At 49.2% G+C, this 13,223-nt stretch overlaps 5 protein-coding genes across 5 annotated transcripts; 1 reads left to right on the top strand and 4 right to left on the bottom strand.

The window, feature by feature from the left end:
• Window positions 1-96: 96 nt before the first annotated feature.
• F5J12DRAFT_571277 (P-loop containing nucleoside triphosphate hydrolase protein) lies at window positions 97-3,224 on the bottom strand. The gene is made up of 9 exons (XM_051740114.1): window positions 2,848-3,224; window positions 2,669-2,791; window positions 2,170-2,612; window positions 2,051-2,119; window positions 1,708-1,996; window positions 1,212-1,634; window positions 961-1,158; window positions 554-906; window positions 97-490 (listed from the first exon to the last, which is right to left on the bottom strand). The coding sequence occupies exons 1-9, from the start codon at window positions 3,006-3,008 to the stop codon at window positions 246-248; spliced, it is 2,304 nt and encodes a 767-aa protein (XP_051601531.1). The 5' UTR covers window positions 3,009-3,224; the 3' UTR covers window positions 97-245.
• An 884-nt stretch (window positions 3,225-4,108) lies between these two features.
• On the bottom strand, window positions 4,109-5,588 carry F5J12DRAFT_891438 (uncharacterized protein; the record flags this gene model as incomplete). Its single annotated transcript, XM_051747489.1, has 8 exons — window positions 4,109-4,221; window positions 4,279-4,418; window positions 4,496-4,630; window positions 4,685-4,745; window positions 4,805-4,935; window positions 4,989-5,128; window positions 5,197-5,253; window positions 5,436-5,588. 8 exons carry the CDS (start codon window positions 5,586-5,588, stop codon window positions 4,109-4,111), a joined length of 930 nt encoding a protein of 309 aa, XP_051601530.1.
• A 950-nt stretch (window positions 5,589-6,538) lies between these two features.
• On the top strand, window positions 6,539-7,635 carry F5J12DRAFT_571133 (uncharacterized protein). The gene is made up of 5 exons (XM_051740113.1): window positions 6,539-6,676; window positions 6,738-7,022; window positions 7,079-7,233; window positions 7,293-7,359; window positions 7,414-7,635. The coding sequence occupies exons 2-5, from the start codon at window positions 6,879-6,881 to the stop codon at window positions 7,507-7,509; spliced, it is 462 nt and encodes a 153-aa protein (XP_051601529.1). The 5' UTR covers window positions 6,539-6,676; window positions 6,738-6,878; the 3' UTR covers window positions 7,510-7,635.
• Window positions 7,636-9,976: 2,341 nt separating this feature from the next.
• On the bottom strand, window positions 9,977-10,748 carry F5J12DRAFT_571067 (uncharacterized protein). The gene is made up of 3 exons (XM_051740112.1): window positions 10,575-10,748; window positions 10,202-10,521; window positions 9,977-10,149 (listed from the first exon to the last, which is right to left on the bottom strand). Exons 2-3 carry the CDS (start codon window positions 10,421-10,423, stop codon window positions 10,015-10,017), a joined length of 357 nt encoding a protein of 118 aa, XP_051601528.1. The 5' UTR covers window positions 10,424-10,521; window positions 10,575-10,748; the 3' UTR covers window positions 9,977-10,014.
• Window positions 10,749-10,764: 16 nt separating this feature from the next.
• F5J12DRAFT_570990 (kinase-like domain-containing protein) lies at window positions 10,765-12,211 on the bottom strand. Its single transcript, XM_051740111.1, has 6 exons — window positions 11,913-12,211; window positions 11,677-11,847; window positions 11,542-11,619; window positions 11,293-11,487; window positions 11,025-11,245; window positions 10,765-10,973 (listed from the first exon to the last, which is right to left on the bottom strand). Exons 1-6 carry the CDS (start codon window positions 12,120-12,122, stop codon window positions 10,940-10,942), a joined length of 909 nt encoding a protein of 302 aa, XP_051601527.1. The 5' UTR covers window positions 12,123-12,211; the 3' UTR covers window positions 10,765-10,939.
• Window positions 12,212-13,223: the final 1,012 nt, after the last annotated feature.

Genomic DNA, 13,223 nt, shown 5'->3' with positions numbered 1-13,223 from the left:
GATTGTTATGGGATGGTGTGACCGGTGAAATAGTCAGGCGTAGTCACCGCTTACAGAGTGTACTGGATTGCTGACAATAACGGAGTCAGATTTCAGGATGAGAGAACGGCACCTGCGCTTCTTCGCAACGTCAATCAAGTTCGAAGTGAAATACAATTGTCAATCAGGTAGTGAGCAAAACGTGGTTTGGCGCTTAGTGAAACAAAGACAGAGCTCGAAAAAGACAAGCAGAATGATTATAACTATCAAACAGTCAACCGCTTCAGTTCAGTACGTGCCGCACGCAGTCTCTCCAACTTCTTCGACAGTTCCTGTCTCTTCGATGCAATAGCTGCAGGTTCTTGAAGCATCGCAGCGCAGCGTTCATGTGCATCAGCACCTGTGACCTGCAGTCCGTCAAGGAGGGCCTCGTCGAGGCCGCGTTCCAGTCCTCGGACCATTTCATAGTCGATTGCCAAGGGCACCATGTCAACGAAACGCTTGTATGCAACTGTCAACGTATGCGTATTAGCTTTCTTCCTTCAAATATACATATAAATCACAAGGTATGCACCTTGAAAATATCCTCGGACGCTCGCCATTATTCCCAGCGCCACCTCCAATGGATCAGAAGGTATCAATCGGGCCAGATCATCAACTTGCGTTGAGATTCCGAGCTCTTTCAGCGAAGAGAGCGCCTTGTTCACGGTCTCTACTCTATTACGGTCGGTTGCCAGTTTTCGAATGTTGGACATAATACCACGGTTATCGTCTCTGCAGCCTCTGTAGTACGCGAGGAACTTATCGCGATAGTCGGAGTAGTAATGAGTGTTCAGGGTTGCAGGCGCTCTCTCCACTTGAAGTAACCAATCCATTTTCTCCTTCGCGCGAGCTGCAGCTAGGTCAAGGTGGTCATAAACGATCATCCTTGGAGGGCTCAGTACGTGATGCCTACTCTGCGAAGCAAACGGGGTTACTTACAATACAGCTTGCTTGACGCCACCCTTCCCCAAATGTGCGAAATGGTCATCCACCATTTTCTCAATGGATTCTCTCATAATGCTATTTACAATGTCGAAGAGGTCGATGGCAGGCTCTTGCCATTTCTTCACTATCGTGGAAATGTAGGCTTCTTGAACAACGAAGGGATAGTAATCGGGCAGTTCACGTGTGCGGCCACTGTATTGTGAAGGGTTAACAAAACACTCGGGAGGAATGGAAATGAGACCGACTTTTTGGCTCTTTGCATGACCTCGTCGATATATATGATATTGCTACTACGCAGCGTGGCAGGTAGTGGACCAGACGCATCATCGTCACTTTCATCATCGTGGCCAATGTTTTCCTCATTTGACAAAAACTTGATGGCGGGCAATCCGGGGTGCCGTTGAGCATCTTTCCGCTCCCATGGCACGAAACTAGGAGCCGTGAAATATATTTCTCGTTTGAACCTCTCAGAATGAGTTCGGATGGTTTGCACAAGTCCATTTTCGTCAGGAGTGCCTTTGAGACATTCCGAAACCTCCCTGGTGAATCCGTTCAGGACACGATGGATTTCGCCTACGGGATTGCTTGACGGTTCTGGCGGCAATTCTCCAAGTTCACTCTGCGCTTGTAGTATTACCGCCTGTAGTTCTTCTTGAATCTCAGGGAGTCTGCATACACACACCCATTAGCATGATCTGGTATGGCACCCACAAACAAGGTTAACACGGATATGCAACACACCTTCTGGCGATTAACTCTGCAAGGATTGCACTGAGTCGCTCTGTGAGTCTGCTGGTTCCAAGGAACTGATGTAGATGCGAATCGAGGCCGGACCACGGTTTTGTTGTTGCAAAGAAGTCTCTCTCCATGTTCCGAGCGCCAACCCAGTTGATCCCTTGGGAAATTTCGTGCGAGCTAGGCTGCTTGACACAATACCAGTTGTTATCAAGAGGTTCGACTTCGTTTCGGATGAGACGGATCCATGATTCTTCTTCGCCACGGGGAATGCGATCTGGTTTCGTGAGGACACCTGCCATGTGACGAGGTTAACGGAGCAGGAGGGGAGAGAGTCGCTGTGACTTACCCACTGTACGAGTCCCCTTTGGATCATATTGCTTCGCAAGGTGACGCGCCCCTTGATTCTCAATATCCGCTATAGAAAACATCAATGCTTGTATGCACTCAATGGATGGTAAGACTCGCTTTCGCAAGCAACCGTGAGAAGGATCAGACAGCTTGGCTTCTCGATGTATGATGTGACGAGGTTTTTCACTAACTCAATGTCGTTGACATTACCTGCAAGTCCAACGCTCGCAATAAGCCCAGGCAAATCGACAAACGACAAGTCAGCGAGCTCTCGACCACTAATCTCCAGGGAAACATAGTTTCGTGAAAATGATGTTTCATTTCCACCTGATGGGACCTCGACAACTTCGAGGAATTTTTCATGGTTAGTTTTTGGGTTCAAAATTGCACGCTGTGCCCGGCGAATACGCTCTTCCACATGAACCTTATCAGAGATGGGGTCACCAAACGGTTTGATCTCGGGTTTAATGGGTGAGCCACGTTCGTCTGTAATAAAGTGAAGTTTGACGACGCAAGTCCAAGGTGTGTCTGCTTGTGTAAGCTTACACTCCGTAGGACACCTCCATGGATGGGGAGTGTCACCGACTACTATGGAATGAGAAGTTGAATAACGTACCTTGTGCAGGTTCCCTGAGAACGAGGAAGGGTGATACCGGAAATTGATTCGATGAGGGATGATTTTCCCGCACTTTGATTGCCAATGACAGCGATCATAGGGAGGTCAATATCCCTCTGAACCCTGTATGGGAACAGATCTACGTGTCGGCCGGCGTGCAACGCGAGGAACACACATACCCTGTATTACGAAGGCGGTTAATAAGATCCAGCATTGAACGACGCTGGCTCGCAGTGGCGGGGTCAGACAATCCAACACCGCCATTGGTGCCAGCAGATGGGAGCGAGTCTGAGAATACACTGGCTATAATGTCACTGTTAGTAGAAGGTGTAGAGGACATCGTCGTTGGGAATCCTGGTTGGAGGATCGAGCTTTTAACGGGGTCGTGAATCTCGTTGGGGCGCTCGGAGTGCGGCCATGTTCTACTGATCGGAAAACTCTTAAAAAGAAGGGTGATGAAAGCAATTATAGGGGTACGGGAATCACGAGGGACTCACGCATACCCTGTATTGCGAAGGCGATTATCAGGAAGTCCGATACCGCCATTAGTGCCAGCGGATGAGAGCAAGTGTGAGAATACAGTGGCTTCCTGACATCGTTGTTGGGGAATCCTAATTCATGCATCATGTAACATCACGGTGGACGTAAATGTTATCAGATGTGGCCCTGGGCCTTTGCGGTGCAGTCAAGTTCTATTGACTGATAGACTCCCAAAAAGAAGGGAAGGATACGGAGCGTTGCAGTGGGCTGTGTGCACTGCCTATGATACACAAGCAAACTTCCTCAGTTCCGTCTCAGCTTGTCCTGCAGCGACCTCTAGTAACTCACCATCATACAACGAATGTCTACAGCCACGCTTCGCCCGGGTAGTTGGACCATAAGTCGCCAGGATAGGGTGACAATAATGAAGAACACGAGGCAAGCCTTCCATTCAACTACCGCAGCACTGATCCACAGTGTCGGAGGAACTGCGCAAAGAACGGACACGAACCAGGGATCAACGCGACCAAACTAGGACTTGTCGCCTTGTCCTGTATAGTCTCCTTTTCTCCTTTGTACGACCTAGTATCCACGGCCTGGGCCTCATCAGGGTAGTGTAGAACATTTAGAATCAGTTAGGCATATCACCACTTGCCGAGTATACTAATGGAACCGGATTTCAGGTCGAGACGAAAGTACAGGCGCTTCGTGGCAACATCATCCAAATTTCAAGGTAACCTACAATTGTCAGTCAGGTAAGCAAAAGGCGGTCTGGCGGTTAGTGAAACAAAGCCAGAGAACTCGAGAGAAGAAACTCAATAATTGTAACGTTAAACAGTCAATCGCTTCAGTTAGGTAGGTGCCACACACAGTCTTTCCAAATTCTTCGACAGGTCCTGTCTTTTCGATGCAATAACCGCAGACTCTTGAAGCATAGCAACGCAATACTCGTGTACATCCTCACTCATGACTTGCAACCCATCTAGGAGAGCCTCTTGAAGGCCGCTCCATTCTTCGGACCATTTCGTGGTCAATTGCCAAGGGTTCGGTGTCGACGAAACGCATGTAGGCGACTGTAAACGAACGTGTATCAACTATCCTGACTCGAATAAAAATCATGAGGCGCGCACCTTGAAAATATCCTTGGATGCTCGCCATTATTCCCGATGCCACCTCCAACAGGTTAGAAGGTAGCAATCTGGCCAGATCATCGACTTTCGCCGAGATTCCCATTCTTTCAGCGAGGAGAGCGCGTTGTTCATAGTCTTCACTTTGTTCCGGTCAGTTGCCAGTTTTCGAATGTTGGGCATAATATCATGGCTATTGTCTCTGCAGCCTCTGTAGTACGCGAGGAACTTGTCACAATAGTCGGAGTAGTAATGAGTGTTCAGGGTTGCTGGCGCCCTCTCCACTCGAAGTAACCAATCCATTTTCTCCTTCGCGCGGGCCGCAGCTCGGTCAAAGTGGTCGTAAGCGATCATCCTTGGAGGGCTCACTACGTGATGCCTACTCTGCAAAGCAAACGGTGTTGCTTACAGCACAGCTTGCTCGATGCTACCCTCAGTCCATGGCGTGTTTGCTTGCGTAACCTTGCATTCTGCGGGACATCTCCAGGGACTGTCACCAGCTGCCACCGAACGAGAATGGCATATATACCTTGTGCAGCTGCCCTGTGAACGAGGAAGGGCGATGCCAAAAATTGATTCGATGAGGGATGATACGATAATTTACCTACACTTTGATTGCCGATAACAGGAATCATAGGGAGGTCAATATCTCCCTGAGCCCTGGCCCGAGAGTGAATCTACTCATCGGCTGGCACGAGACATGAACGACGTACTCAGAATTGCGCAGGCGGTTAATAAGGTCTAGCATGGCTGGGCGCTGGCTCGCAGTGGCGGGGATTGGTGCCAGCAGACGGGAGCGAGTCTGGTCAGTGAGGAGGACATCGTCATCCCGTCTCGGTGGGGCCCATTGTAACTGGCCAGAAAGCACTCGAGTTTTATTTGATCAGCCCTGAAAAGGTAGTCTCGACCAGACACTCGCACCTTCGGTATCTCCCGCCACGTGTCCGGCGTATGCCGAAGGGAGAGTCCGGACCGAGACTAGGAATTCGGACGTCAACCTAATACTTGTCAGCAGATCAGCACCTCCTTGTCCTGCAGCAGTCTCTATTTCTTCCTTACACGACCTCCTGTTCACGACTGGGATGTTTCGTGCGTAATTGCGTTTGTCATATTTACGCTATACAAGCGCTCGTTTCGTTTCCTCAAAGATGGCGAATTACTCGTTTGCGTCCCGGCACCCTCCACGCCTGAGTCCAGAGGAATGTTTCAATCGTCGAATCTTGCAAAACAGTGTCAACAATGGTACTGTCAATCACCTCAATGTCATTTCCAACACCATCCTTTGCTGCAGGCTTTGAATTGGACGGAGCCATGGAATCCGCCAATCAGCGCAATGCCATGTTGCTGTGTTTTCGGAATCATGCACATGTCTCTCCTATTTGACACCCACAAGTGGGGTGACGACCATCCCAGGATGCTGTGGCTAATTTACACCTGCTGCTTCTCATACATGTTGATGGACGCGCGACTCACTCGGGGTGAGTTTCAAATTCCATGTTGACTGGATTGCTTTCATTTCTTCTTCTGAAGAGTTGCCGACAATCACTGACTCAACGTCCATACAAGCACATACAAACCGAGTCTGGAACTGCTTGAAGATCAGATGAATGGACAGTCAGCACACCAGCTCCCCCTGATTTGTTACGTGGCTTCGTCTTTCCACAGCTATCATACCCACCCTGCGATATGAGCCCCTTTTTGAAGATGACGAAATCCTGGCTACGTAGCACTGTACTTGTTGACGTCTCGCCAAGGCGGTGTGCGTGGTCGTTGCATTACCTGCCAACGCGACGCTTGATGGCCTTCCGGGACCACGCCCCTCCGGCTCGTCAACAATCTCAAGTAGGTTGATGTCACCATCGTAGGACGCGGGGGCTGCTCCGGCTTGTCGTGCTTCTCTCCCGGATTGCTTTCTCTTTTTCTGAGGAACAGCAGGGCGAAGTGTTTGTGGGACAATCACCTTGTGAGCTAGGTTTGTGGGCATTGATCTGATACTATGTGGAGAATGATGCTGCGTTCTGGGGATGACGTTGGCTCTTGCAGCAAGGTCACGCGAAAGCAACGTTCGGCATTGGACCCATTCTTGACAGTAGTCGTGGAACGTTGATGAATCGTGTCATTCTTACTTGCTGGCTTTTTGGGCGCACCTAGATGTGTAACCTGCCACATTTACTCCCATACGCACACGTGTCTACAATCGCAAGTTTCCGAGGACATTGAAGCGCGGGGATCAGAAGCCTGCGCCCCCATCCCGGTTTGGTTCCTCTATTCAAAGACCTGGCCAGCCTTTCGCCCATGTGATATGGTAGTTTCGCACCCACGCTGGGTCGCGAGCGAGACGGTTAAATATGGCCGGAGATGGTAAGCCACTGGTAGGCCACAGATTGGACACTAATATTAGGCAAGTTTGCCCATCGATCTCTACAATGTGTGCTCAGAAAAATGATTGTTTGTTCTAATAGAGTAATGATCGATTTGTGAACGACATGTGACCTGACGGGGTAATTTACGGGCTTGACCGAGGATTCCTGGTCCCAGAGGATAAAAGGGCGACGAGTTGTCGGTACTTTCCCCAGTCAAGTCGCTCGACCGTTATCTTTAACATGGACAAGAGGCTCCTTCCCGGGCAGTATTACATCACCTCTTTGCAGAACAACGAAAACCTCGGGGTTTCCCAAAGCCTGCCTGTAATTCCCCCGCTTCCTGTTCCAGTTATGATCCTTCGCCCAGGAGTTTTGCCTCCTGAAGTAATGCTCGTTCTGTGTTTTACTCACAAGCATTTGACTGACCCGGATCCGCCCAGTTTACTGTCGAGGTGGTTAATGGAGGGGATAACACTTATGTCATCAAGGTCGAGCGTAGGAACACCCGTGGTCGAAAGGACCGTGTCTTCGCCTTCGCAGACCAACCTGCTGAGGAGTGGGTTATCCTCTACAGAGAATATAACGGTGCATATACGTAAGTTACTGGTGCTTAGTGTTCACGGGAGAGTCGGATACTGACACAATGATGCCTAGCATCGAGAGGAGGGACCAACCTGTTGGATGGACTGTTCAACAGCCCGAAGGGGTAGAGGACCGTCAGGTATGGCCCAACGCTTCTCCCGCTTACAAGGACAATTGTCCATAGCATATCCAGGTTGTCCTCAGTCCCGTTGTCTCCACACGCTCCATCCCTCCTCAGTTCCGCCCTACGCAACTATTCAGATTCGAAAGTGCAGGGCCCCAGGAGTGATGAAAGATAATTTTGTATTCATGTCTGAAGTGTAAGAATACATGTCCTGTACGACCTTGAAGATTGTTATGTGCCATTCATCGTACCTTGAAGCTTCCTGCATACCGGGTTGAACCAGTCGTCCCTCTTCGCGGCGCCTGGCTTTTTGCGATCATGGTTCATTCGTTGGCTGCCGGTCCAGGGATGGAATTCTCCTCCATCCATCAGGTATATGAATGAATTATCGAAACGCAATAGTTGCAGTCACTGTTATCACTGGTTCCAAGTGCGGACCGAACCGCAGGGCGGATTCGCAGGAGCAATTGACGCAGTGATCAAGCGAATACATTGGAGGCTTGATTTCGGTCCGACATAGTAATATCTGTGTCTAGCATGGGGTGCGTCGGAGTGGACTGTTGGATACTTCGACATGCTTGGATATTGATGTTGCCACACCAAGCTCATGCAAAGGAAGGTGTAGAAATAGATGATTCTACCTAACATTCTGAGTTACTGACATACTCCTTTCGCCAAACGACAGTCATGTTAACTAGGAATTTTCCGTTCTCCTGTATCATCGTGGAATTGCATGTTTATCTTACTTGTCGGAGAGCAGGCTGATTGTTCTCCGTGTAAAGCTGGACCATAGCCCTGCAAGATTTTTAAAAAGAACGTTTTACGCCCAATTCCGCCTGCGAATTGCATTATACTTACATTTCGAACAGTTCTCGTGTCAACGCGCACGCGGGTCCTTCCGATATCAGAAGTCAACACTTGACCCTCTTGAGGCCGAATCAGCTTTGTTCCACAGTGCAGGAACGCGGGGATAAATTCCACATACTCTTGCATTGATTAGACACGTAGGCCTGGAGAATAACAGGCCATTCAAAGCTCGCCACATTACAATTGCTGCATTGTAGGTTGCAAAGTTAGTTTCGCGGAACTTCAGATTGCCTACGACTAACGTCAACGTGCCAAGATGCAGAATGGGCTCCGCTCCGTGTCTGGCCGAAATAGCACATGCAGCAAAGATATCTGGTTTCCTGCAGTCATTTCTCATCCTCGTGACGTTTGGAGGCATGTTTATATCCAGTCGTCGTTCCCAAACTTGATTACTCGTGAAAGTAAACGCGTGTTGTTGCTGAGGCCTTACCGTTAAACAACAGTTCTTGGCATTGGCGGATCACCTACCGTGACAGTCGTCTTGTTAACGCAAACAAAGACACCGTCACCTTTGTCTCTAATCGTGCTTATGCCCACCCTCAATAGGACACCGGTAAGTTTCTCATGAGAAGACAGGTTTAGTGTATGACCTACGCATCAGGTATTTCGATCGCGTATTGCATTTTTTCTGTTCCGCGGTTCAGGTGTTTCTGAGACAAGATCCAAGTTAACCTACCATTTGCTGGAAAGCTCAGAGTCTGAATGCTGTGAGCCACTAGGTACTGAGGTTTAACAAACAAAAGACATACCCTCCATACTATCGGCCGATACCGCTCAAACATCCTGGAAAGATCATCTGGGAGAAGAGTGATTACCACCTTTTTTCATATCAGTTCAAACTAACGACTAGAACAGTAAGGCGCACTTCCGTTGAAGTGAGGAGGGGGTTAAGGTTGGAAGTAAAAATAGGTGACAGTATTGATAGTCTTTTGATCGTCAAATTCAACCTGGAAAATTGGATTGCGGAAAAACGGGTGCCGGTAAGCCGCTGTGTACATTCAGGTTTTGGAACTGTTGGCCGAGGGTGGCATTGACATCGGTAATGGTACTGGGCCCTACCACCGGCAAAGTTGTTCTACAAAAGTCAGTGGTGTGCAGGTTCTCTGCCACAGAAAAGAGACTTACTATCCTATCGATCATTTCGATAATATACGGCATGGTAGGACGTGATCTGGGTTCACTCTCCCAGCACTGAAGACAATAGCCTCCACCACTCCTCAGTCAAACGGAAACACGTGTCATCATCCATAGGGCGGTCTGGCGGACCTTTCAAGATCCTGGCCATGGCGGCTCGCCCCCGGAAACGGTGGAATGGGGTTTTTCGGGTGAACAATTCCTACACGGGTTCAGTTCGACTTCACCCATGCTGGCCAATTGACAAACACACCAGAGCGGTCATTCCAAATGACCACACATCAGTCTTTGCCGTTGGTTTGCTAACCTCAAACATTTCCGGAGCCGTCCAACTTATTGTGCATCCGAACGATTCAACGATGGGCACGCTAAAGGAGGAATTGGTAAGATACGAGAGACCGAAATCAGCTAGGAGTGGTCTGCCAGTCATCGGATATCAGCACGTTTGCCTACAAATGGTTTCAGACATGTGGAGTACTCTGTTGCTGGTAAATGGGCACCTACGCCTTTCAGATCCCCAGTGGAACACGGCATCCGGTTTGAGGCCAGTGCAAGTATTGTAATCCCTGATGCGATCCCTTCTATCTAAGCAGTATGTAGGCGAAGATCGCACTGAGTCACATGAACATACCAGAGGGCGAGGGTCGACGTCGACAGTTCTGCACGTATTTACAGTGCGTCTCCTCTCCTCATCCATGGGGAAACGATCGACATTGTGAAATCGAAATCGGTGGTGATGCCGAGCAATGGGAGGATATTCTCATGATGGAGCTTAGACCACAGATGCACCTCTCTGAGGACACGCTGCCCAGCGATTAGAGCGGGTGTCAGTACGACAATCCAGTACCGATCTCACGTTGATAGTGTCTTCATCGCCTGGAGGTCCTCCCCATGTCGTCTTTATGGCGACCGTCCGTCCCAGTGGATTCAGAACTCCGCGATATACAGTAGCATACCCTCCCCGCGCTACCGCGTCATTCCTCGTCACCTTTCCGCTGAGATTGATCTCGCCTCTTCGATATCGAGATGCCTGTCGAGCGAATTCTTCCAGGGGTGATGAGCCTTGATTCGAATGCATGAGGACGGTCCACTACGATCCCCAGAGGGTAGATAGCAACTAAGGACCGAGTGGTAAAGGGCATATGAATTGGTGGGGCGTCTCACAAAGATTATTGCCGATCAAAGCTGAGCGGACAAGCTGCGATCGAAGGGTGTATATTGTGCCTTGCCTATGGTGCTTCAAGCTTCAATGATCAATCGACAGATGGAGCGTTTGAGACTTGATAAGTCAGTCAGCGGCCAGTTACAGCCACGGGATTTGTGCCTACACCAACTCGTGGAGCTGCATACGTACTCTATACAGTGGAAATCGTGCAGGTGACCTCAATCATGGCACTGAAAAGGTGTGTCCCTGACATCAGTGTCATGGACACTGATTTTACTTTTTACAGTGAAACAGACTATCTGCATCAACATGCAATATCATAGAACAACTACTTCATTGTCCAGCCGATCTAGCCTCCCCCATGGCATGTTGTATTATGTATGTATGGGAAAACTATTGTACCTGTGCGAGACCATTGAAGCCACTGGCTCACCACATCGCAGTAGGCACAAGTCTCTGTTGTCTGCAGGACTTGGTTAATCACGATGGGGTTAGTAACCATTGAGTGACATACTGTTGTATGTTTGTAATAACCTCTAAAACATGTGTAATCGTTGGGCGTGACGAGGGTTCGGGGTTCCAACACTCCTGGCAAATAGCCCACCATTCATCTGTCAGACGAGAACATGTTTCTTCATCGCTTGGGCGATCTGGTGTTTTATAATGAAGAATTCTGGCCATGACAGTCTTTGAGCTGTTGAATTGATGGAAAGGCTTTTGCCGCGTAAATAACTCCTGTGTAGATTCAATCGATTGCATATGTGCGAAAAAGACATGCGTACCAAGAGTGTCATTCCGAATGACCAGATATCCCCTGCAGCAGATTTTTCCCCCCCATCAAGGATCTCGGGAGCTGTCCAATACAAGCTCCATCCGGCATTGTCGGAATGGGGTATGCTAAACGTAGAATCAACAAGAAAAGAAAGGCCGAAGTCGGCAAGAAGGGCCCGGCCATCATCAGAGATTAAAACGTTGGCCTATGATAAAACCTCAGTCAAGTAGAGGCAGCTGTCGAAAGCAGGTAAACCCACGCCTTTCAAGTCACCATGAAATACCGCGCCATCTTGACGGGTATGCAAGTATTGGAGCCCTTGTGCAATGTCTAATATCTAAATGAAGGTAGTATTCTCATAGAGACCTCGGCCGGGGGTGCTAATCCTACTTACCAAAGGACGAGGGTCGATAGCCATATTTTGCACGTAATCACGTGCATCTCCCCTCTCCATCCAGAGAGACACAATGGACACCGTTTGTTCGAATTCAGTGGTGATGCCTAGCACAGAGATAACGTTTGGATGGCGGAGTTTGGAGCAGAGATGTACTTCTTTAAGGACACGCTATCCAGTGATGATAAATGTCAATATCTTATTAGCAATCAATGACCAATGACCATTGAGCCTACCGCAATCGTACAGTCGTCGCTTGGGGGACCGCCGCGTGGCGTCTTTATAGCCACCCTTGTTCCATCGGGTTGCAAAGTACCTTGATGCACTATTGCATTCCCTCCATTTAGAGAAGCACGGGTACCCCTACTAACCTGTCCGTTCAGGTTAATGGAGTAACGAGATGCATGTTCAGCGAACTGCCTGAGAGCGTCATGTGGATAGTCCATGGTGAGGTTCCAACTGTAGCATTTACTGAATAGAAGGGGAGTCAAGTGGTGGCCATGTGTAATACTTTATACTCGTCTATGAGAACACCTGGCAAGCCCACAACCCATCAGTCCCTTAGCATTCTGCGTGGTTTTCCACAGGCGCAGCTTGCGTCTGATCGATGCCCTACGCGCGATGTTATTGCGAAACAGTGCCTTCCTCAGGCGACGAGAGGATCAGTGATGAAGCACGGACTTGCGCTTGGCTCCCACCCCACGATCGAATGAAGCGTCTGTTGGAGGGACTGAACCTTTTTTTTGACTTTGACACACCCAGACCCTGAGGCCTGAAAGGAAGCGGATGGTGTAAATCATGGGATGACGAAACTTGGTTGGATAGAGGGCTAGAGGAGCCCACCAGGTAACTAGGCAGGTCTCTGTGGATCATGGTGGCATGCACATATTGGAGCATTGAAAAGACGAAGAAGAATCCAGTGCAATATTGGACCTAATGGGTGACGATAAATACAATCAGAAGGCGTTTTACCAGTTCCAGCGACACAGTAGCACAGCACACATCAGAACATGCGGAAAAACACGTACCACGGACCGCCCATACCTGTAATTAAACAGCCTCCAAACAATATGATTACATGAACATGTCGAACAAAAGGCAAGGATGACCGAGAGCTCAGCTTTGCGAACATGCCCTATTGGTTTCCAGATTAGCGAAGGCCAGCGGGGTATTGTCTTTTCCCACAGGGAAATCAGAAACTGGATCCAAACTCCTGGCCAAGGTATGGTAGTCGCGATCCGAAACATTTGACCGATTGGCGTATTCTTCTTATTGCCCACATGTAGTTGGCCAACTGATGCTGGCGAAACCTCGTGGACCCTGGTCGTGGAGTTACTCGTGTTTTGCCGTGCTCTCCAGATTGGATTCGAAATCATGCATCGTCCGCACCAAAAGCTTCGTTCATGCATTCATGGCATCATGCCCTACGCCCTCGAGCTTGAGATCTTACCGCGATATTTCACAGCTTTGTCTCCAGCATGCACGGACCAAACCCGCCCCATGGTTTGAATGGACTCCGGTTGTACCAATTGGCTTGATCTCACCCT

Source organism: Pisolithus orientalis (genome assembly GCF_024613125.1).
Source record: "Pisolithus orientalis strain OTSU chromosome Unknown F5J12scaffold_9, whole genome shotgun sequence".
In the NCBI taxonomy this organism is placed as follows: domain Eukaryota; kingdom Fungi; phylum Basidiomycota; class Agaricomycetes; order Boletales; family Pisolithaceae; genus Pisolithus; species Pisolithus orientalis.
Note: the sequence above shows the minus strand (reverse complement) of the source record. Positions and strands in the feature narration are given on the sequence as shown.

Coding starts and splice junctions, on each gene's coding strand:
- F5J12DRAFT_571277 (XM_051740114.1), bottom strand. CDS start 3,008: ATGTCCTCTACACCTTCTACTAACAGTGACATTATAGCCAGTGTATTC. Junction 2,792..2,847: donor AACCGCCTTCGTAATACAGG/GTATGTGTGTTC, acceptor GTTCCCATACAG/GGTTCAGAGGGATATTGACC. Junction 491..553: donor CGTCCGAGGATATTTTCAAG/GTGCATACCTTG, acceptor ATACGTTGACAG/TTGCATACAAGCGTTTCGTT.
- F5J12DRAFT_570990 (XM_051740111.1), bottom strand. CDS start 12,122: ATGGACTATCCACATGACGCTCTCAGGCAGTTCGCTGAACATGCATCT. Junction 11,848..11,912: donor GCGACGACTGTACGATTGCG/GTAGGCTCAATG, acceptor ATCACTGGATAG/CGTGTCCTTAAAGAAGTACA. Junction 10,974..11,024: donor GTTATTACAAACATACAACA/GTATGTCACTCA, acceptor CAAGTCCTGCAG/ACAACAGAGACTTGTGCCTA.
- F5J12DRAFT_571067 (XM_051740112.1), bottom strand. CDS start 10,423: ATGCATTCGAATCAAGGCTCATCACCCCTGGAAGAATTCGCTCGACAG. Junction 10,150..10,201: donor GCGATGAAGACACTATCAAC/GTGAGATCGGTA, acceptor ATCGCTGGGCAG/CGTGTCCTCAGAGAGGTGCA.
- F5J12DRAFT_571133 (XM_051740113.1), top strand. CDS start 6,879: ATGGACAAGAGGCTCCTTCCCGGGCAGTATTACATCACCTCTTTGCAG. Junction 7,023..7,078: donor CAGGAGTTTTGCCTCCTGAA/GTAATGCTCGTT, acceptor GGATCCGCCCAG/TTTACTGTCGAGGTGGTTAA. Junction 7,234..7,292: donor GAATATAACGGTGCATATAC/GTAAGTTACTGG, acceptor AATGATGCCTAG/CATCGAGAGGAGGGACCAAC.